Below are 23,283 nucleotides of genomic sequence, written 5' to 3' on the forward strand. Positions count from 1 at the left end.
TATTGGTGTTTTCATGTATTTTATCCACATACTAAGTTTTGTTTTAGTTATTAAAAGTTTTACTTAATTCGTAACACTGTGAGGCCTCCCTGACGCAAGACATTCAATAATTGATATATTATATAATAATACACCATAGGTGTACCATATTTAAAATGTCATATCTCCGTGTACTTGTTAAAATGAATTAATCCATGCTATTTTTTAAATGTTGTGATGAAAAATAATATTAATATTAATTACAATTCTTGTGACTCAACTTGAAAAATTATAATTATACAGTGCTGCTACCTAGGTCACAGAGATAAACTGAAACTGGATTTTTTTTATTCTGTATTTCCTTCAAAAAACTTCCTTTTTCTTAGTGCTTGTGAAAGCTATAGATTTATTCTTTTCAAAAATAGTAGTAAAAGCCAAGAATCGTGTTTATGTGAATTTTAAAAAATAAAGTTTTTTTTTTTTTTTAAAGAAAATGTTAAGATATTTTTGCAAGCCGTATCACTTGATACCGTTTCGCAACTGGTAGCTATTCTACATAAGGTTTATTTTAGTAACAATTTTTTCCCAGAATTTTTTACTTAAGTAAATTTGAGTAGAAATAACATTAAATTAAGATATTTATATGTCTAGGACAGTTTAAATAATAATAAAAAAAACAACTTTCAAGCAATGTTATTTTAAATAGATATCGTTTATTAATATTCTGGTTAAATTTCTGGTGTTATTTTGACGTCTTCAAAAACGGTGAAATGTGGTATTTGAGCCCTTCTGAAAAGAGAAAAACAACAACAACAGTTTCATTTAGGTTTTATTCAGGGTATTTTGTTTAGGAAAATACAAAACAAATGAAATTTTAATATGTTGTTTTGTATAATTAAATTTAATCACAGAATATTAGGCTACGAATGTGAGGCTAGCCCAGTCAGTCATACTTAAATTATATAACTATACATAGAAAGTTAGAAAGAGTACAAATATACGAAACTCAACCCATATTACTTTAGGTTTTTAAAATGATGCTTATGGTTAACATTACGTAAGGTCATTTGACACCTGTTCTATTCAACAATATCACAGAGTATTCCCCGAAGGTTTGTTTTGAATTTCGCGCAAAGCTACACGAGGGCTCTCTGCACTAGCCATCCCTAACTTAGCAGTATAAGACTAGAGGGAAGGCAGCTAGTCATCACCACCCACCGCCAACTCTTGGGCTACTCTTTTACCACCAAATAGTGGGATTGACCGTTACGTTGTAACGACCCCACGGCTGAAAGGGCGAGCATGTTTGGTGCGACGGGGATTCGATCCCGCGACCCTCAGAGTACGAGTCGAGCGCCTTAAGCACCTGGCCATGCGGGGCCAAGTAAATATGGAATTTAGCAAAGAAATGTTTATTTTAATTGGAAACATTATAATATTTTGACATTAAACAAAGTCCTCTGTACTACAGATAATTATAAACAACTTAGAAGATGCCTCTAATTTCTAATATGTTTCTTTTCTTATTTTACACTTCTCTGTTTATCAGTAACTTATATTTAGTCAGTTATTAATTCAACCTACCTGCTACTGTGCTTCTTTAACACATTGTAGCGTGACTTTAGTTACTTGCTCTCTTTCAATATTCTGAAGAAAAAAAAAGTAAAACAATTATAAGTAGAAAACAAAAGACATAAAACTAAGAAAATACTAGACTAATACAAACATAATCAAATACCGTATTTTTTTTATTTCAGGGAGGCACATACCATTTACAATAATATTATTATGCATTAGAATTTAAATTCCTTATAAAATAGGTTTGGCCAAAAAGTTTGCATATTGTTTATACTGGTGTTATTGTCTCAATGCACAGAGCAGTTATTGAATAAACGCTCGAGTAATAGCAGAGAATGTAGCGTTCGAGTGGACAAACATGTACGATTTGCTACTTTGGTCTCTTTGTTTGCTTTTGAATTTCGCGCAAAGCTACACAGTGGCTATCTGCGCTAGCCGTCCCTAATTTGCAGTGTAAAACAAGGGGAAGGCAGCTAGTCATCACCACCCACCCCCAACTCTTCGGCTACTCTTTTACCAACAAATAGTGGGATTGACTCTGATGTTATAACGACCCCATGGCTGAAAGGGCGAACATGTTTGGTGCGACGGGGATTCGAACCCGCGACCTTCAGATTACTAGTCGAACGCTTTAATCACTCACAGCTTGGACGCTGGCGACATGCTACATTTTCAGATGAGCCCTGATTCTCGCTTGTTAAAGCTGATGGTAGTATTTTTTCGTCCGTTTGCCAGGAGAACAGATGAGAGGAGACTGTCTTTCCCACAATAGATGGTGCAGTACATGTTTGAGCAGCTATACATCACAATGGAAAGTACTCTTTATATCCTCCAACGAGAAGTCAATGGCACTTATTATAGGGGTCACATGAGACGATATTTCTACCATATGCTTAGGCAAAGTTTAACAATAAGTTTGTTTTCATGATTACAATGTCACTGCCCACAGTGCACTTACTGCACAGATAATCTAGACCAGAAGAACGTTACAATATTACCATGACCAGCAAAATCTCCATATTGTTATCCCATTGAGAACTGTTGGGCAAAACTGAGCCAGAAAAGTTTTAACAACTACCTTAAATGACTTAATTTAGCTGATTTACAAGTGGCACGTTGGTATAAAAGCACTGTATATTACATTAGTAACCTTATTGACAGAATGCCGAGTCGCCTTACGGAGGTTATCACAGTACAAGAACGAGCAAGCAAGTGCTGAAAATTGTATATAAACTGAACTGATTTAAAATTATGGACGTTATTTATAACATTTTGTTATATTTTGCCATTATATATGTTGTAATAAGAATTTGTTGTGTTGGGTGAAATCTTGAATAACACTTCTTTCAAGAGGTATTTGATAAAATTGTCTTCTGTTTTAACAAATGACTCATGATGTCCATGGAACATGTCACACTATACAAACTACATATGTAGATGTTTTATATAACATACATTTCTCAGTTTGACAGCACTAAGTGTATTTGCATTCCATCTTTTTTATAAAATGTTTAAACATTTTGGCTAAGACAATACATTGACGAGAGCAAGTTTCAGTCAGATATCCAAAGCGACGTTCGTTTTGTTTAGTTACAAACTTTGTTTGTTTGTTTTCGAATTTCGCGTAGAGCTACACGAGGGCTATCTGCACTACTTACAAATCTAATGGCTGACGACATGTATTTTGACTAAAGCCATCGAAGCAACCTCATCAATTATAGAAATTAAAATGATTAAATGTTGAAAAGTAGTACGTTCAAATGTAGATATATTATAGATAACATAGCTATTTAAAAATAGGACTAAATCTGCTGATAACAGATGAATTGTAATTTACTATAAAGTGATTTATAATGTAAAACATGTAGTAACGATTTTAAAGCCAAATTCTAAACTCACATTTATTTTGTTTTTCACTTATTTTTTTCTTTTTTTATCCGAAGTAACGTTAATGATCACAACTTACTCAACTGAAGATGAGCGTTCACTAACAATGAAGTCCAAAAGAGCGAAATAACAACTTCGAAAGTTTTAACGGTTAATAGATGTTGACATGTTTGAAATTTAAACATTGCAAACATCTGGATCGTTTGTAGCTACCGAAACGTTTCGATGCTTGACTCCAAAGAAGTATATACTATTCAATCAAAACAATCAAAATATTATTGCAATATAATATATATTAGTTTAGGAATGGCAGGCTTAGGACAGTGTAAAATATATCTCGGGCACACGTCCTGTGACCCCCCTGAATAATGTTGCATTGATGTTACAATACTTGTGGATATATACTTACGAGAACAGGAAGCAAACACAATTCCAGCTGAAATAAAAAAGATAAAAATTTACGTCTTTAGTAATACAATTACTACTTTACAAAAATGCAAATATAAAAACACTACAAAATAATATACATATAGTTAATATATATTAACTGACAGGTAACCAAAACGTTCGGTTACTTATTTAAATTGGAAATTAATCAAAGTAAATTGCAGCAAAAAGCGTTAGAATAATTAATTAGATTTCTATGAATCCCAAGTACTGAATACGTTACTAGAAAATTACAAAAGATAAAAATAATACAGCATTTATTATATACAGCTTACAGGTAAATGCTAAATACATATTTGACACCTGTAGTCAGAAAAATTATTTATTATTATTCAACATTACTCCTACAACTTATTTAAGCTAACTCAAATTGTTTTGCTTCACATAAATTTTCCACTTAAAAAAATGCAGAACTTATATCACTAGAACGTATATATATACACATATACACATGTTGTAACCAAGTGCCTGATCAATCAAACATTACAGCTGAAACTCTTGTAAAAACCCACGAAGATACTCATTGAATGAATTGAGCGGTAGTTCTCCTAAAAGGTGGAGATAGTGATTAGTAAATAAGAAATGTGAAATCAGCACAATATGTTGGATCATAGGGTGTATACTATATGATTGTCTAGTGGGCCGTTTACTATCGTCTTTTGTCATTCGATGTGATTTTTGAATAAGGAAAATATCATAAAACAAACACGAACGTGAAAATAGGAAGCATTTATTAAAGTTTCGAAATTCTGACAATCTCATCATATGTAATCTAGAGGTACAAACCAAATAAACAATAGTTGTAATTGCATCAGAAATATGTGTATAAGAAGTGAACAACTTGAATAAACAAATATAAGACGAGAGAACAAAAATTGTGAGTCGAATGTAATCGTTAAATTAAAATAAGTTAAATCTAGAAAACACTGTGTATTATTTAAGGACGGTTTGTTTGGTTTATGAATTTCGCACAAAGCTACTCGAGGGCTATCTGCGCTAGCCGTCCCTAATTTAGCAGTGTAAGACTAGAGGAAAGGCAGCTAGTTATCACCACCCACCGCCAACTCTTGGACTACTCTTTTTCCAACGAATAATGGGATTGACCATGACCTTATAATGCCCCCAAGGTTGAAAGGGCGAGCATGTTTGGTGAGACGGGGATTCGAACCCGCGACCCTCAGATTACGAGTCGAATGATTTAACTCATCTGGCCATGCTGGGCCTATTTAGGGATGGAAGAAGAGATTATATATATATATATATTTCCGCTACGAAGATCGTTTGTCGAATACCCATTGTTCACATATCATCTACTTATACACGTATGGAGACAATACAGCCTCCTATATTGGTGAAACGAAACGTCACATTAAGGTCCGAGAATGTGAACACATGAGCAATCTACAAAAACTGGAAGAAAGGTTACAAACCCTCCCAACTCCGCTCTATATCAGCACAAAACAAAAACAGGACATCCAGTTTCTCTCTCGAACTTTAAAGTTTTCTCAACAGCCAAACATGAAACTGAAGTCCTAATACAAAAAATACTATACATAAAAAGTATTATTATCTTCCTAAATAATACACATTTTTACTTGTATTACATATTACAATTTAAAATAGCCTGAAACTGAATTAAATTATAATTTAAATTTAGAAGTTAATTAGCTGTCGATAGGTATCCAATGTTTTATATTTCTCAACAAGATTGGTACCATACAGTTTCTTTCTTAACACAAATACATTTTAATACAAAAACAGTAATACAATTTACAATAACGGTTAATACAAATAATTATATATGTGCACACCTTTTACAAACTTACAAAATATATCGAGTTTTTTTTTTCTGATCTGGAACTTTCTTATCGAGAATTAACGGTTAGCGAGTTAATTTCAATTTGATGTGGGTAACATTCACTTTAACTAATAAGTGTTAATCACAGTTATAGCTTCCAAGGTTTATAGTACACTGACTACAGAAAACCAATAATATATATTGTTTCTTCGAGCGTCGCGTTGGTTACATTTATAGGCGTAAGAGGTGTTTCTAGGAATTTCAGCCTGCACAACAATATAGACGATAACTAGTTTACGTACACACATATATTTACAACTTCAGTGAATAGGTGGGAATTTCGCACTACAAATTTAACAGCATAAGTATTGTATATTTCTAAATATATATTTATCTTTAGCAAACATAGATAGTAAAATAGATATAGAATAGTAAATCTGTCACAACCTGATTTAATTATTTCATTTGTATCACATTTTTTAATTATCTCATATTATAATTTGTATATTCAAATTGTTTACTTATTAAGTATATATTTCTGTTGTAATTACAAATGTTGTTTGTTTTGCACCTCTGGGTTACTAATGATGGAACTATGGCGATTCCGAAACGTTTAATAAATACTTCCTATGATCACGTTTGTGTTTTGATTTCTCATTAAGTTTCGTTTCCCAAAAAATGAGTCAATTTGTGAAAAATATAATTGCATTTATTTTTAAGCAAAGAAGACAATACAATGTTGACAAAAATGTTTGGCTTTCTGTGCAGTTAGTGTAGCTAGCATTGATCGCTGTTTCACAGCGGAACTTTGATCGCAAAACGTATTGGAGAAGCATGGGTCATTAAACGCGTCACAGTAGATGCTGACCACTTAATGTTATAACGGTGGACGTTGGTCACTAAACGTTCCTGAGAGGAAGTTAGACATTACACGTTTCAAAATGAACACTGGCTAATAATTATGTCAAGATGGACTTTGGACGATAAACATTTCAGAGTGGACAGTGGTCTAAATGTTTTAGAGCAAACATTGATCACTGTACAAATATATACTGAACGTTTCACCAACATCCACTTTCAGTACATAAACTACCATCGGGTCATAATTTTGTTGCTAACCAACATAACACAAGTGTACAAACATTTATTAATACTCAATACCGCGCCTGATATATATGCTCTTGAAGTCTGTTTGTTTTTACCTTGTAACCCCTCTACATACAGAGTACAGAGAAATTATTGAAGAAATTTCGTTAATTTTGAAGTATAACTCTGTCGGAAGCAAAAATGCACACAAGAAGCCATAGAATAAAATATATCGTAACCAAAAAAATGTAAAATCTCCTTATGTACTAAACTGTGGAAAGCATTTAACATGGATTAGGCAAATAGCCACAATACACTGTAAGTTTTATTCAGAGCATGGATCATTTTCAAAATGAATTTGTTTAAAATTAAGATTAAACAGGTACAAATTGTGGAATTAAAGTACTTATATTAAAATGAAGCGGTTAAAAGTGTAAAGTTGAAGTTTTAACTTAGAGAAGAACCTTTCAATTATCTACATCGTTGTAGTTGATATATAATTTTTTTTTACTTACGTGAACTGCTTTAATATTACCCTCGCATGCAATAGCGGCGACTGCAGCATCAGTGTAATCCGGAAAATATCGCTTTTTACATTCATCATACTTGTTCATAAACTGAAAAACGGCAGAACGTTTAATATTTTCTTATATTTATTTTTACTTTCTATATAATCTGATTCACTGATAAATGTCTCAAAGTAATTGTATGCTAACCCTTACACTTAAACGTCTCAAAGTAGTTGTATGCTAACCCTAACACTTAACAAACATATTTTATGAATTTAATTCCAATATAAAAAAAACAAATTAAAAACCCTTGAAATAGTATATGTCTCTCTATAATAGTATAAACTATATTTTGTTTATTTTATAATTAGTATATAGAATAGTATAAAACACCTCACGACAAAAACAATAAAGTAATTTTCTAATATTGCAAGTTATTGATTTATCACAAAGGTTTGGTAGAGCTCAAGTTAGTTTTTCGTAATTACGTAAGCCCCCGCTAGTACAGCGGTATGTCTTCGGACAAAATCAGGCGTTCGATTCCCCTCAGTGGGCTCAGCAGATAGCCCACGTGGCTTTGCTATAAGAAAACACACTAACACAAGTAATTACATAAAAGAAATAATTACCTCATTTTCAATTTAAGTTAATTACTGTATTGCACAACTAATTAGATAAATAACTGGAAGTATTCCTGATAATTTTCTTTTTGGAGAACATTGATTTCAAACAGTAATGTGCCAAATTTTAATTTTTACCCCTAACGACACCTTATGGGACTCAAGAACTTAACGAACAATCAAATATTCCTAAAAAGCTGTCCCTAATTTTGAGCTATTGACCAGAGAAAGGATAGCTAGTCAGTAATACTTTCTATATCCAGTTCTTTGAACAAAATAATAAGGAGAATGACTAACATTATTCTAATGTTCCCACATGTTCATCGGTATTAAGGTTCAGACCTCGAAATCCGCAGTTTAAAACATGCTAGACTATCCAGTAGGTTGCATTAAAAACTCATGAATGTGTGTCGGTATGAAAACGACTAGTATGGTTCTGATTATTTCAGAAGCTAAGCAAATAAAAATACAACACAAATACTGATGTATTTGAATGTTTTACTGGAACTTTTCCAGCGAATATTAATAGGTTATCATGACAATACGATTTGCAATCATGTAAGCAAATTATTTATTAAAATTTATTTGTTTATATTCTATAGCAAAGCCACATTGGACTATCTGGTATGTACACCGCGGGGTAAGGAATGACAGATTATTGCGTTGAAATTCCATGGACTTATTGCTGTCCCAAATGAGGACTATTTATCAAAATAATTTGTACTTGTCAACTTAAGAATAAATCGTGTGTTCAGACAGTTTATTACAGAAAAGTTTTCACTCACTAAGCAAACACTACTTTTTAATAAAGTTAAAAAAATATTTACCGCCTCGGAATTTTTCTCTCGCCAACATATCACAAAAACCTCCAATTGCTTTTCGTCCAACCCTAGCGACAAAATAGTGAATTAGAATTAAAATCTAATATACATACTTTGATAGATAAAAGTCTCCCCTGAAAATCTTGTTAATTTGTTATATCATGAAAAGTTAAGGTATTTACAAAAGCCAGTGTTAAAATTAGGATTTGAGATCGTATTTGAACAAATCTCGTTGAATGCGTTCTAAAACCACATAGTTTTACACATTTTTCTGTTATGTAATAAAAGATATAACAAATTAACATCATATTCAAGGGGGACACATTTATTTCCACCCTGTATATATATATATCAAGAAACAGATTAAAATTAAAGGTTACATGCTCCATCTCATAAAAAGTTTCTTGGAAACTTATGAAAAAACTTACAAGTTTCACGAATGACCTACAACTAATGAATTTCAAACTAAACATACTGGCTGTATTATTAACGGTAAACAAATATAAAAACGAGATGCTTCCTTATCTATGCAATACCCACAATTTATTTTATATTGAAACAGATGAAAAGAACTATAACTTGATTTTTAGGATACAGATTCTTATTGGTACCATAAATCTTCCATTGGTAACCATACAGAGTGAGCTGGTTTTATCAGTCATTTCTTCCAACATAAAGATGTTAAATATTGTTTTGAACGAATAATAAGTTATTAATTCTTATCCAAGACATGTAATTAGCCTAAGATTAGCAAACATATTCCTCTATATAATCTAAACAAATTTGTGTTTTGCATACATAACGTGTTCTATTTGATTGACTGATCACGCCAGGAAAGTTTAACACTGGTCTCTTCAAAATTATGGAGTTCCACCGCAGCACATATTTGACTCGCAATCTGAGGATCGTAGGTTCGTGTCCTATTATCAAACATACTCGCCTTCTCCCGCTGTTGATAAAGGGTACCCTAAGAGTTCGCGGTGGGTATGTTGGCCAGCTGCCTTCCCTTTAAGTTATCACTTCAGAACTAGGGACGACTAGTGAAGATAGTATTTCAGTAGTTTTGCGCGAAATATCAAACAAAGAATTATTTATCCGTATTTAAGTCCGTATGTTATGAATTATCCTCTCCACTTTTACTCAGTAATTATAAAATACCTTGATATTCTAATGTTAGTTTATATGTATATATTCACACGCTCGAAATGTTTAATGCCGATAAAGACACAGATAATTATGGAGTTCCATTAAAACATATATTTCAGTGTTCGTACAGGTAGCGTTGCACTGTTCACACTTCAGAATCAGTGACCACACGAAGTAACTGGGAAGCAACAAACAATTTGACTTTATACCTTATTATTATTAATTATTTTACTGCACTTAATTATAATGATTTTATTTTCTAGGGCAAGTTTGTCTGTTTTTAAGTTAAGCACAAAGCTATACAATAAACTATCTATACTTTGCTCATCACGGGTATCGAACCTCTGTTTATATCGTTGTAAGTCTGCAGACATACCACTGTGTCAGGAATCTATGGCAAGTATACAATGCCAGTAAGATGATTACATCATTGTCTATTAAAATATTAATTTTTTACCGGTTACTTCCTTTTACCTAAGTGTTTGGTTTGATGCAGACAATAAAACATTACAATATCCTCTACGATATGTTATTATGTTAAGTCTTTCTCTATTTTTTTCTAGTCGGGTAGTTGGGATAGATGTTAGATTTTCAGGTCAGTAGTTTCGATCGAATTTATTCAGATTGATAAGAATAACATAAATATACTTTTTTAACATTATATATAACTTTCTATTAATTTTATGACAAAGGAAATTATTCAAAAGGTCCTAATACTTAAAATAAAATAAAAATGTTTCACAACTGATAGAGGCAAAGATTCCTATCAGTAAGAATTTCTTACCATTTGAACACTTGGACAGATTTTAACAAGTGCCATTTAGTAGACCAAACGCAAACAAATTGTTAAAGTAATGGAGAGCTGTCGGCTTTAACATATTCTATAACAGTCCAAGATGTTGGAGTGTGGAATAATATTTTAGTTATTAAAATGTTTCGAATATATATTTTAAAAATGAACTCACCACAAAAAGGAAGATTTTTCTGGGCAACTACCGCAGTTAGGGCAAAGCCGAAAACAACGATAACACTGACTAGAAGTTTCATCCTTCACGAGTTTGATGTCGGAATTATGATGAAATGTTTGTGGTTTCCCTTGGATACTTCTTTTATAACCAGGGAATAGTTACAAAAGTACCATATCAGTATGCTCAGCTGTTCGAGGTCACAAGAGTAAATTTCCACATGCGAATTGATATAACAAAGCAATTGAGCCCATTAAGATCGGACATGTTTTTCTGACTTCCAGTATAAGTATTTATCCATGTGTAATATTCTTTGCGCGATTTTAAAAATATTTACTTTTATTTTGTGCTTATTTAAATATTATATTATATTATATTATATTATATTATATTATATTATATTATATTATATTATATTATATTACTAGTAAAAATTTTTACTTTTATTTTGTACTTATTTAAATATTATATTATATTATATTATATTATATTATATTAAAATTTTTACTTTTATTTTGTACTTATTTAAATATTATATTATATTATATTATATTATATTATATTATATTATATTATATTATATTATATTATATTATATTATATTATATTATATTATATTATATTATATATGATTGTAATCCATATTCAGAATAGCTGCATCCAAGTCTAAAATAACAAAGCTATATACTGAATTAACTGTGTCTTTCTCACTGCGCGTGTTGAAACCCGTTATTAGTTCTGTTCAGCCACTGGAGGGGGCACTCTCAAGAGTTAGGCTAATGGTCACTTTATTTCTCCCCCTTGCCCCATATGGCCAGTGGTTAAGGAATTCGACTCGTATTGCCAGGATCGCAGGTTTGAATTCCCGTCACACCAAACATGCTCGCCCTTTCAGTCGTGGAAGTGTTATAATGTTGTGGTCAATCCCACTATTCGTTGGTAAAAGAGTAGTTAAATAGTTGGCGGTGAGTGGTTATGATTAGCTGCCTTCCCTCTTGTCTTACCCTGCTGGCCAAGCGTGTTAAGGGGTGCGACTCGTAATTTGAGGGTCGCGGGTTCGCATCCCGGTCGCGCCAAACATGCTCGCCCTTTCAGCCGTGGGGGCGTTATATCTCACTATTCGTTGGTAAAAGAGTAGCTCAAGAGTTGGCGGTGGGTGGTGATGACTAGCTGCCCTTCCTCTAGTCTTACACTGCTAAATTAGGGACGGCTAGCGCAGATAACCCTCGTGTAGCTTTGTGCGCGAAATTCAAAAACCAATTTCTTCTTCTATACATATTTCTCTTTTATAAAATTTTAATGTTATCTAATTTAAAAAAAAATGTCTATATCAAAACTTAAAGCAACGTATTATTTATTATTTTTAAATCCCAAAATAGTAAAATTTATCCAGACAGATTTCCCCCTCTTTTAATGGTAAAAAGTAACCGGATGTGAACACAGCTGGCTGTCCTCCCAGCGCGTGATGATTTGTTTACGAAATTTCATTAATACAGGCAATAGGAAAAAAAACCAAAAAAACTCATCACCAGACCAGCATACGGAGGAGTAATAAATGTACAAATCCAATAAAAATATTATTTTTGAGTAATTTCAGTTGGACACAACAAAATAATATTTATTTGTCAGTTTATATTTCGTAACTCTGCGTAGACGGTTTTTGGTTTTATTGTGTTTTATTTTGTTCTTTGCACAATAATTATTTTTATGTGTGTGGGTTTTTATTACAGCAAAGCCGCATCAGGCTATCTACGATGCCCACTGAAGGGAATCAAACCCCTAATTTTAGCGTTGTAAATCCGTAAATCCTGTACTAGAAGGAGGCAAGTATTTCTTTCTCTGCGACAAATAAGACAATGTTTGTTTGTTTTGGATTTAGCAGTGTAAGACTAGAGGGAGGGCAGCTAGTCATCACCACCCACCGCCAACTCTTGAACTACTCTTTTACCAACGAATAGTGGGATATAACGCCCCCACGGCTGAAAGGGCGAGCATGTTTGGCGCGACCGGGATGCGAACCCGCGACTCTCAAATTACGAAGCGCACGCCTTAACGCGCTAGGCCATGCCAGGCCCTAATAAGATAATCATTACAAAGTTTTATCACTGCTCTTTCGATATGTTCGTATAAAATAACAATTGTCAGAACAGTTGTATGAATAACGATGTTTTGAGAAAATTACTTATTTCTCTTACTGAACAAAGCGACTGACAAAACAAACAAACAAATTACTGTGTACTTTATCTCATCTCATGTATTAAGCTGCTTAAATCATTTTCTAACCAAATAAAAGGTTGTAATAATTGACTCACGATCATCACAAACTTCAGATTGCTGAAAATGCATATTTATAATTTTCAGTGTAATTACTGATTTGTTTCTCAAAGTATTGCTAGCCCAGCATCGCCAGGTGGTTACGGCGCTCGACTCGTAATTGTTGTCATATCAAACATGTTCGCCCTTTCAGCCGTGGGGACGTTGGTAAAAGAATAGCCCAAGAGTTGGCGGTGGGTGGTGATGACTAGCTGCCTTCCTTCTAGTCTTGTACTGCTAAATTAGGTAGGGCCAGATAGTTAAGGCACTCGACTCGTAATTTGAAGGTCGTAGGTTTGAATACCCTTCACACCAAATATGCTCGCCCTTTCAGCCGTGGAGGCGTTATAATGTAACGGTCAATCTCACTGTTCATTAGTAAAAGAGTAGCCCAAGAGTTGGCGATGGGTGGTGATGACTACCTGCCTTCCCTCTAGTCTTACACTACTAAGTTAGGGATGGCCAGCGCAGATAGCCCTGGTGTAGCTTTGCGCGAAATTCAAACCAAACCAAACCGAAGTATTGTCGTATATTCCTCGGTGTATTGATTTTCGTGTAAATGCTAGATGAAGCCACATATTAACAAAAGAATCAAGAAGAAAAGCAGTCTAAACTTGAAGACGAACTGAACTTAGAGATGAGTAAGAAATAAGTAGAATACTCTTAAGACGTGAAATTAAACAACCTTTGTTTATTATAGAGGGAAGAAGAGGGCTTTACTTGTATAGATATTTAAACAATCGACTGTAGTCGATCAGTGAATAAATCATAATATTTCTTCCTTCGAAACAAATATCTGGAAAACAATCTATGTTAAAATTCCAGTTCTTCTATTTGCGATAGCGTCACTGGTTGTCTTCTCACAGCATTTGTAGGCTGGTACATACAGGAACCATATACTCGGCCAGTGGAGAACATTGCAGCTGTTAACTCTTTCCTGTATTAACGTGCGAAGCTGCTGCAAAACTAAAATTAGTGTAGCTGCTACATGATATCATGAATAGTAAAGAAAAATAGAATGAAACAATTTCAAAAGTTTTTGGACCACGTGAAAAACTGCAAAGACACAAACTAGACGAAAAATTTTAAAATCCTATGTTATCAAACACGTCTAACAAAATACATGATATACTCGCATATCACATTATTTCAGAGGTAGAAGTACTCTCAGTGATACGTGTGGGCATATGTAGGTGTCTAGAGAAAAAAATCTTGTTCTTCTTTCATACACAGACAACCAGCTCTACCAATGTTACTTAAATATAGAACACAGTAAAGTATAACAGTAGGGGCGTAGATTTTTTACACCCGATGGGGGGGGGGATGGTTTTTGCAACCACTTATGTGGACTGTTCAATTTGCAAATTGATAATCTTTGATTACGTGAACCTGAAAGCTGTAAACATGCAGTTACAGAGTAATCTTGTTGCTACGATACTTGCATGTATACTTAGGCCTACTGACTGATACTTACGAACTATCGCTTAGATCGAAAAGCTTAGAAGCACGCCTATATTAAAGACGTACATTTCGGCTACTGAAAAAGCCTACATCTAGGCCTAATTATGCAATTCGATTGGTAAGAACACGAGAATCATAAGAACAAACACACAATTTGTAGGCCTGTGATGAAAATAACACAATTCAACAGGCCAAACTATAGGGGGGATGATTGTATGCACCATACCCCCCACCTAAAATGAAGGGGTGGTGTATACCCCTCAGCCCCTGCATCAAAGTATTCTTGGGTTACATGTGTCAAGTAAGATCAAGTAAGGTTGGCTCCGGACATTAACAACTAATTTATCAATATTTAGGCTTAGGTCATTGTCAAAGAGTTTATTTTTTTTCAATTTTTAGAAAAAAAATAGAGGAAAATTAAAGGTTCAGTTTCAAAGAAAAATGATATTTCACAAATAATCTGAACATAAGCAGCTTTTAACACATATATAACTAAATCTAATAAAACGAATCACGTCACTGATATTGAATTTCTGCCTTAATGTACTTTATACACAAGTGAAAGTCAAATAATAAAAAGAAACAATTGACAAAAAATAATTAAACTAAGATCAGTGGTGGGCAGTATTTAAAACAGTTGTTTTATAGACTTTTTATCTTTATGTCTGCTTTAGACCGAAATTAAGTTTCAATACCTTGTTCACACAATGGTTTGTTTGTTTTTAATTTCGCGCCAAGCTACATAAGGGCTATCTTCGCTAGCCATCCATGATTTAGCAGTGAAGGACTAATCATTACCACCCACCCCCAACTCTTGAGCTATTATTTTTCCAACGAATAATGAGATTGACAGTACCATTATAATGCCTCACGGCTGAAAGGGCGAGCATTTTGGTGTGACGGAGATTCGAAGTCACGACACACAGATTCCGAGTCAAGCGCCATAATCACCTTGCTGTAGTTCAAGATTTAAGTAAAAGGATGAACAATATAAGAAGTCAAAGTTATAAACTGTATTTTGTTTGCATTTAAGTTACTTTAATGTTTCACATAGAAGCTTTTGTGAATAACGAGTTGTACATTCAGAATTTTGTTTAATCGTTCTTAACAGAGTTGGTTTTACGCAAATAGGGTCCTATAACATGACAGAACTAATAATATTTGATCGCTTTAAGTTCTAAAAAATATTAATTGTTTTTAAACAGTGGATATTTACTTCGTAATGAAATAAAATCTACAGCGCAAGCTATCTTTCTCGGTACTTAAAGCAAAGTTTTTCTACGTCTTCTTCAACCCGCAACATTTCATTATATTTTACAAATCAGATATGTAATATCTATAAGAGCCTAAAGGCGAAGCATTTGTATTCGTATTCAGGCTTAGTTGAAGTAGTTTGCTGTATAAAGACTCCTTAATCTGAAGTGTTTCCCCATTAGAACTACACTTTTATATCTTAAAGTGTTGTTTAGTGACGTTCCACAGCTCTTAGTTGAACTTAAAGCTTTGTTTGCTGCGGTTGTGGGTTTCGAATGTTCTAACTGATGAACCTAAGTAGGTAGCTCGGTTCACACTGAGTTTGTTTGTTTTTTTAATTTCGCGCAAAACTACACGAGGGCTATCTACGCTAGCCGTCCCTAGTTTAGCAGACTAGTGGGAGGGCAGCTAGTTATCACCACCTGCCACCAATTCTTGAGCTATTCTTTTACCAACGGATTGTGGAATTAACCGTCACATTATAATACTCCCACGGCTGAAAGGGCGAGCATATTTGGTGTGACAGGAATTCGAACTCACGACCCTCGGATAACGTAGAACTTTTGAAAGATGCGTTAAAGAACACGCAACTAAAACATATACAACAAAAGTCATTTAGCCAGATATGTACTATGAAATGTAGAACACCAGTTAACAACCAACACTTTAATATAATTAGCGTAGCTATATTGTTGAGCTAGAAGACGTGAGTCGTTATTGTCAAATAACAAGTTTGTTTGTTTGTTTGTTTGTTTGTTTTTTGAATTTCGCATAAAGCTACTCGAGGGCTATCTGTGCTAGCCGTCCCTAATTTAGCAGTGTAAGACTAGAGTGAAGGCAGCTAGTCATCACCACCCACCGCCAACGCTTGGGCTACTCTTTCACCAATGAATAGTGGAATTGACCGTCACATTATAACGCCCCCACGGCTGAAAGGGCGAGCATGTTTGGCGCGACGGGGATGCGAACCCGCGACCCTCAGATTACGAGTCGCACGCCTTAAGACGCTTGGCCATGCCGAACCATCAAATAACAAATTATCAAATAGTCAAGTTTCAGACGATGAACCAATTAAAAAGCGTTTTACAATAAATACAAGAAACATGCAGTTGGAGGTATCTCGGTTAAAATTTGCATCTTTGTATTAAAGCGTAAAAAAGTTTCTATGGTTTGGATGACTAAAAAGAGAAACAATTTTTCTCATTATTTTTACTAATTTTAGTCCTCATTTTTCTAAAATCATATGATTTTGGATGGGGATAAGCAACCATATCCGCGTACCCTAATGATAACTTAAATATAGGAATTGGCCATAAATAAATAGTCATCTGTATCGTAACAACTTTGCCTATTACAAATCAACACTATCTTGCTTTGAGCAGCTTGTGAATTTCTATTTATGGCAAACTTACTAAGCCTTTTTGTCCTTAATTTTGAACTGATGTTCAGAGAAAAGGCAACATCTTAAAACCAACCATTTACGTTTAGAGATTGACCATCACTCTTAAGACATCAACAGATGAAAATGCGGGGGATATTTTGTGACATCACACAACTTTGAAGCTTTGTTTGTTTGTTATTAAACGTAAGATTACACACTGGGATACGTGTGTTGTGCCTAACAAGAGTATCAAAATCCGAATTTTAGCGTTATAAGCTTTCAGACTGAGCTACAGCATGGTTGGGGATTCGAAGCTTCTGATATTCGTGTTATAGGAGTCATAGTTTGCAATTTTGGTATAGACACTACTATTTTATATGAAAAATCTATAGGTTTTAAATAACGTCAATAAATATATATATAATGAAACTAATTAATATCTTTTCTTTTTATCTTTTGCGAACGCCCTCCAGGTGGCACAATGGTCTATCTGTGGTATCACAACGATAGAAAGCGGGTTTTGATACCCGTGGTGGGCAGAGCACAAATAGCTCATTGTGTAGCTTTGTGCTTAAATTTTAACAAACGAACAAATGTGGTAAATTGCAACAAGGTCAAAGAGACATAAAAAGTAAACAAAGATGAAGGTTGTTCAAACATTAAATAATCCTATAATATTTCTTTGATTTCAAACAAATATTGTCTTCCTAAGTATATTAAAAATATATATACATCGTTTTACTCCTGATACGGAAGCAAGCAAAACTTACTGTAGTTTGTTTTGAATTTCGCGCAAGGCTACACGAAGGCTATATGCGCTAGCCATCCCTAATTTAGCAGTGTAAAACTAGAGGGAAGGCAACTAGTCATCACCACCCACTGCCAGCTCTTGAGCTACTTTTTTAGCAACGAATAGTGGGATTGACCATCACATTAAAACGCTCCCCGGTTGAAAGGGAGATCATGTTTGGTGCGACAGGGATTTAAACCCACGACCCTCGGATTACGAGTCGAACGCCTTAACCCACTTGACTATGCCGGGCCAACTAATTGTCCAATGCAGAACATTTATTACATTGAAGTACTATTAAAATTTACCAAACACTTATAATAGATTGGTTTGCAAGTTTTCAGCAGTTTTCTTTGATATGATTTCCACATAGTAGGTTAGTGGTAGGTTCGCACTCAAATTTGTGGTGTGATTCCTCGTGCTGGACAGAGAGAAAACATTCTATTGTGGTGTTTTGTACCAGTAACAAACTATCTTTGACATAATTTGTTCAACTAACATTTTTTTCCTTCTAAAAGAAATAAAATTTTTATATAAAAAGTTGAGAGCCGAAATGTATAGTTTTGGTAATATATGAGTTATTACACAGTTAATGTGTATGCCAGAACTATAAATAAATTCTGAATATGAATATATTTTATTGGATTTTGTTAAGCATATTGCTACACAATAAATTATGTATGCTTTGTTCACCAATGATACTGAAAAACTGATGGTTGGTATTGTAATCCTGCTGACTTTATGCTGAAGTCTGTCATGTCGTGGTGAGTAAAGCGCCCTACTCGCAATCTACGGGTTCGAATTTCCTTCATCGAACATACTAGCTATTAGAGTCGTGGGGGTATTATAATGGTATGGTCAATCCCACTGTTTGTTTTTAAAAAAGAGTAGCACAAGAGTTGGTTGTGAGCGGTGTTGACTATCTGCATTCCTTTGTCTATTACGGCTAAAGCGGGTAGCCCCTGAGTAGCTCTGAGTAAGCGGTTTTTATTTTTGATATTTATTTCATTTCTTTAAAGAGATTTCTGCTGGGAGCCACTGGTGTGGCCTAAAGTTAGAGCCCTGAAGTTTAATTGTTTAAGTCCAATCGCCTCAGAAACGCGTTTAGTACTTTGATCTTTGTGGATGTATGTTGACAGAGTAATTGTTTAAACCCATTATTCGGAGCCCGACATGGCCAGGTGGGTTAAGGCGTTCGACTCGTAATCTGAGGATCGCGGGTTCGAATCCCCGTCGCATCAGACATGTTCGCTCGTTCTGCCGTGGGGGCGTTATAATGTGACTATCAATCCCAGTGTTCGTTGGTAAAAGAGTAGTCCATGAGTTGGCGGTGGGTGGTGATGACTAGCTGCCTTCTCTCTAGCTCTACACTACGAAAGTAGAGACGGCTAGCGCAGGTAACCATCACGTAGCTTTGCGAGAAATTCAAACCAAACCCACTATTCGGTAACTCAAAAGTTGATTGAGGGTACTATTGATTAGCTATCTTCAGCAGTGTAAGACTAGAGGGAGACAGCTAGTCATCACCACCCACAGCCAACTTTTGGGCTACCCTTTTACCAACGAACAGTAGGATTTACCGTCAGATTATAATGCTCCAACGGCTGACAGGGCGAGCATATTTGTTGGGATGGGGATACCCTGAAGAAGAAAGGTCCACCTTTCGAAAGTCCTCAGGTTATAAGGGTTCCTATTTTAGTTTTGTCAAGACTTCTTGGACCTACGTGATGTTAGCACATCACGAATCATACTATGTTATAATACCCACAAGGGGCAGCGGTAAGGTTACAAGTTAACAACATTGAGATCCAGGGTTTTATTCCTCTTAATGGACAGAATGCAGATCATAGCCTATAGTGTAGCTTTTGCACTTAAACATAATATATGTTTTTGTACTAGAAAGCTTGAAAAAATATCAACATATGAAGTAAATAGTATGTAATAAAAATGTTTATGATGTAGTTTACATTAGGATATTCCAGGTATCTCCATGAAGACAATAGGATTTTGTTATGGTGATGTTCTTTCACCTTTTAATATATATCTAAAGTTTCTTTGTGTAAAATTATATACAAACGGTAGGTGTCAGTAAAAGTTCATTTCTTGAAAAATGGCGGGTGTACCAGCTGGGATGGAGTCGTCGGACTCTGAATGTGACATGATTGTTTGTAATGTTACTGATGGATCTGATCAAGGAAGTAAATCATACAAAGAAACTTCCGATAACAAAATCCGAAATACGATGCATGACACTGGCAATATAAAAGCGAGACATTTTCGTAGAACATTTCCAGTAAAAACGGTAAGTTTATGAAATTTTGTATACACTAATAATACGATATCGTGTTAATGGTATTAAATAGTAATCCACTAACAACAGTTAGTTAGTAACTAGTTACAGATTTAGTACTTTAGTTTTACCACTATCACTCACTAGTATTAGTTGTAGTACAACAACAAGTACAAGTAGCGCTAGCTACACTACTAGTTGTGTTTGGGCTGATAATTTTATCGTGGTTGTTTTAACATGTTATGAAAAAAAACTTTAGAAGTTAAAACAAGTCTGCCAGTACTCTTGGCAGTGAGTATACTGGTAATATGTAGCGATTTACACGAGGCAAGATATTTGCGGTTTCATAAATGACACCAATTATGGGAATCTCCATCATTGCACAAAAGTCGAAAGAATTCATCACCTGAAACAGTGACCAGTCTTAGTTAGTGAACTACTTATTGGAGTTGTTACAAATTTGTGCTACAGTTCCTGCAGAAAAATAAAGTGTACGTTATTTCAGAAAAGTTATTAACTTGTTTTATAAAAGATGCAGATTTTAGACAATAAAATTGTCTGAGGATTGCTTTCAGATCAAATAACATACTTTCATTTTCATTGTAAGTTGATTTACAATTAAACAGCATAAATAAAAAGTTACACAAAACAATGAAATTAATTTCCAAATTCCTTTGAGATTATTTCTCTCTAGTGGTAGAAATTAGAAACCAAATTTTAATTGATCATTTTATTATATGGTTTATTATGTTTGAGATTTAATTTTAAAACTGATATGTCATCCATCATGCTTTTAAATAGAGTTAGGAAAAAATTGCATGGTTATCCATAAAATGTTTTTTTCTACCTAGGTGTAGTTTTGAAAAAATATTTTTATCCAGTAATTAGTATTAACAAATTGTGCTTTAGCTATAGTAACTTAGCTATGTATTGTTTGTGTGTAGAAGTAAATTTATAAAGTTATTCTTATAAATAGTGAACTTTTTTTTTTGCATTTGACTTTAGGATAGCTATATACATGTTTTAATGTTTTATAATTATTGGTATAATACTCTACTGATGTAAGATTTTGCACAACAAATACTGAACTTCTCTTATTAGGAATTTTGTTATTTTTCCAATGCATAAAGTTACTTTAGTAACCTAGTTGACTACACTAAGTAAAACAAAACTTCAAACAGATGTAGCCATGATATTTGAATCTAATTGTAGTAATAAATTTAAAAGTATTATTTCTTTATAAGAATTATATCTATTCAAAATATACAAGTTCAAAATAGTTTATACCCTTAAACTCTTGAATTGGAGTCATGTCAGAACATTTTCTCTCAGTATTCTACTTCTATTATGTACTTTTAGATTTAATGGAGTAACGTTGTTCAATATTAACCATCAAGTTTTATATAGTATTAACTTATTGTAAATGTGTTAAAAGATAACTTTCATCCTTCAAAGTGTATAGAAAGTTTTGTTTGTATGCAAGGGATAATCAAAACAAATCTTATGTAAATGTAAGTTGTGTCACAGTGTAGAAAGTTTATCCAAATTTAGCATGCAATTTATTCTTTAAGAAGCATTAATTTTTTATGGATACTTATGTTTCTTAATAAACCAGTGATAGAATATTGGCTATATATTTTTGGTATTTACACATGCTTCACTTTAAGTATGTGTTAATGAAAAAATAATAAATTTGCATCACTTTTTATGTAGTATGCATTAATGGAAACTTAAACCATACAATTAAAAATACTAAGTATTTAATGTTAAAAATAAAAAATTAAGATTTGTTTGTTAATGTAACTTTTATTGGACATGCATGAAAAAACACTGGAAAGAAAGCCATTCATCCACTTGATAATCTTCCTCCAAATTAAGAGAGTTAAAACATTTCATTAGTCTAACCTTTAATATGTATTAAAACCTGTATTAAAGTAGATCCGGAAAACAAACTAACACAAAAGCTAAATGCATATTTAGTTTATGAGTGTTATTGGAAGCCCATTTTTAATTCCAGAGGATATATTTATCAATTTTGTATCAATGTTTGGACTTAAAACAGAGGTGAGCAGTAATTCTTATTTTTTGAGAGTAGTGAGAAATTGTTTTTGCAAAGAAATGGAAAATTCATTAGTAACTTTTATAGAATGTGGAATTTTACTTTCTTGTCTAAAATAGAAGAAAAATGGTGTATTATAATTTGAAATACCTCAAGCTAATGATACCTCTTATGTTTTTAATTTTTCACAAAAAAAACAATAAAACAAATTTGTTTGATAGAAGGAATAAACCATTCCATTTAAATTTTACAGTCTTAACCTAATATACTCTCTCCCTTTTGTTTTTATTCAAGTGCAAGTATGAGGTTGGATTTTTCCAAGAATTGTTGTTAATTATAGAGCACCTCATTGTTTTTTTAACTTACCAGTCCAAAAGGTTCACTTCTTGGCATCACATTTGTTAAAAGTTCTAAAAATAGAAGTGGGACACAAGATGATAGGCCAAGTTTTTGTTGAATTAAGGTGTATTCAAGGTTACTGGGTTGAACGTATGTAGTGTTCAAACAAGATCAGCTGACTTTTTTGTCTGGTTTTACTGTTTCTTTTCTTATTACTCTTACTTATGTTTGGCTTCTGGACTCAGTTCAGATTTATTAAGCTGGTATAAAGTGGAAAACAGGAAACCATATACATACCAAAATAAATGAAATTGGACTATGGTGGTGCCATTGGCCAGAAATGTATAGCTCCCTTTATAGAATCATCATGTGGGTTGTTTCAGATTTTCACACTGAAGAGGATTTTTTTAAATTTAATTTATAAATTATTCTTACTTTATGAGACTGATCTTTAAAATATAAATTGCCGAATATCAAGGTATTTATTTCCCTTTATGTAAATGAATATTGTATATTTTCAGAGACCTGCATAGCAATGTGAAATATTCATTTATTGTTAA

General features: G+C 33.5%; 2 protein-coding genes across 2 annotated transcripts in view; one reads left to right on the plus strand and one right to left on the minus strand.

The window, feature by feature from the left end:
* Positions 1-672: 672 nt before the first annotated feature.
* LOC143251098 (uncharacterized) lies at positions 673-10,993 on the minus strand. Its single transcript, XM_076502465.1, has 6 exons — positions 10,837-10,993; positions 8,732-8,793; positions 7,291-7,392; positions 3,854-3,880; positions 1,564-1,626; positions 673-768 (listed from the first exon to the last, which is right to left on the minus strand). The coding sequence occupies exons 1-5, from the start codon at positions 10,916-10,918 to the stop codon at positions 1,567-1,569; spliced, it is 333 nt and encodes a 110-aa protein (XP_076358580.1). The 5' UTR covers positions 10,919-10,993; the 3' UTR covers positions 673-768; positions 1,564-1,566.
* A 9,123-nt stretch (positions 10,994-20,116) lies between these two features.
* The window catches only part of LOC143251099 (ankyrin repeat, SAM and basic leucine zipper domain-containing protein 1-like), a 35,510-nt gene continuing 32,343 nt past the window's right edge, over positions 20,117-23,283 (plus strand). Inside the window, 1 exon segment of the mRNA XM_076502466.1 lies at positions 20,117-20,337. Coding sequence (XP_076358581.1) covers positions 20,146-20,337 — 192 coding nt within the window. The 5' untranslated portion in view covers positions 20,117-20,145.

Source organism: Tachypleus tridentatus, chromosome 5 (genome assembly GCF_004210375.1).
Source record: "Tachypleus tridentatus isolate NWPU-2018 chromosome 5, ASM421037v1, whole genome shotgun sequence".
NCBI lineage: Eukaryota > Metazoa > Arthropoda > Merostomata > Xiphosura > Limulidae > Tachypleus > Tachypleus tridentatus.

What these genes read in the sequence shown, in the direction of transcription:
- LOC143251098 (XM_076502465.1), bottom strand. Translation starts at nt 10,918, where the DNA reads ATGAAACTTCTAGTCAGTGTTATCGTTGTTTTCGGCTTTGCCCTAACT. An exon ending in GAAAAATCTTCCTTTTTGTG is followed by an intron (nt 8,794 to 10,836) that starts GTGAGTTCATTT and finishes TTTTGTCGCTAG; the next exon opens with GGTTGGACGAAAAGCAATTG. An exon ending in GAGAGAAAAATTCCGAGGCG is followed by an intron (nt 7,393 to 8,731) that starts GTAAATATTTTT and finishes GCCGTTTTTCAG; the next exon opens with TTTATGAACAAGTATGATGA.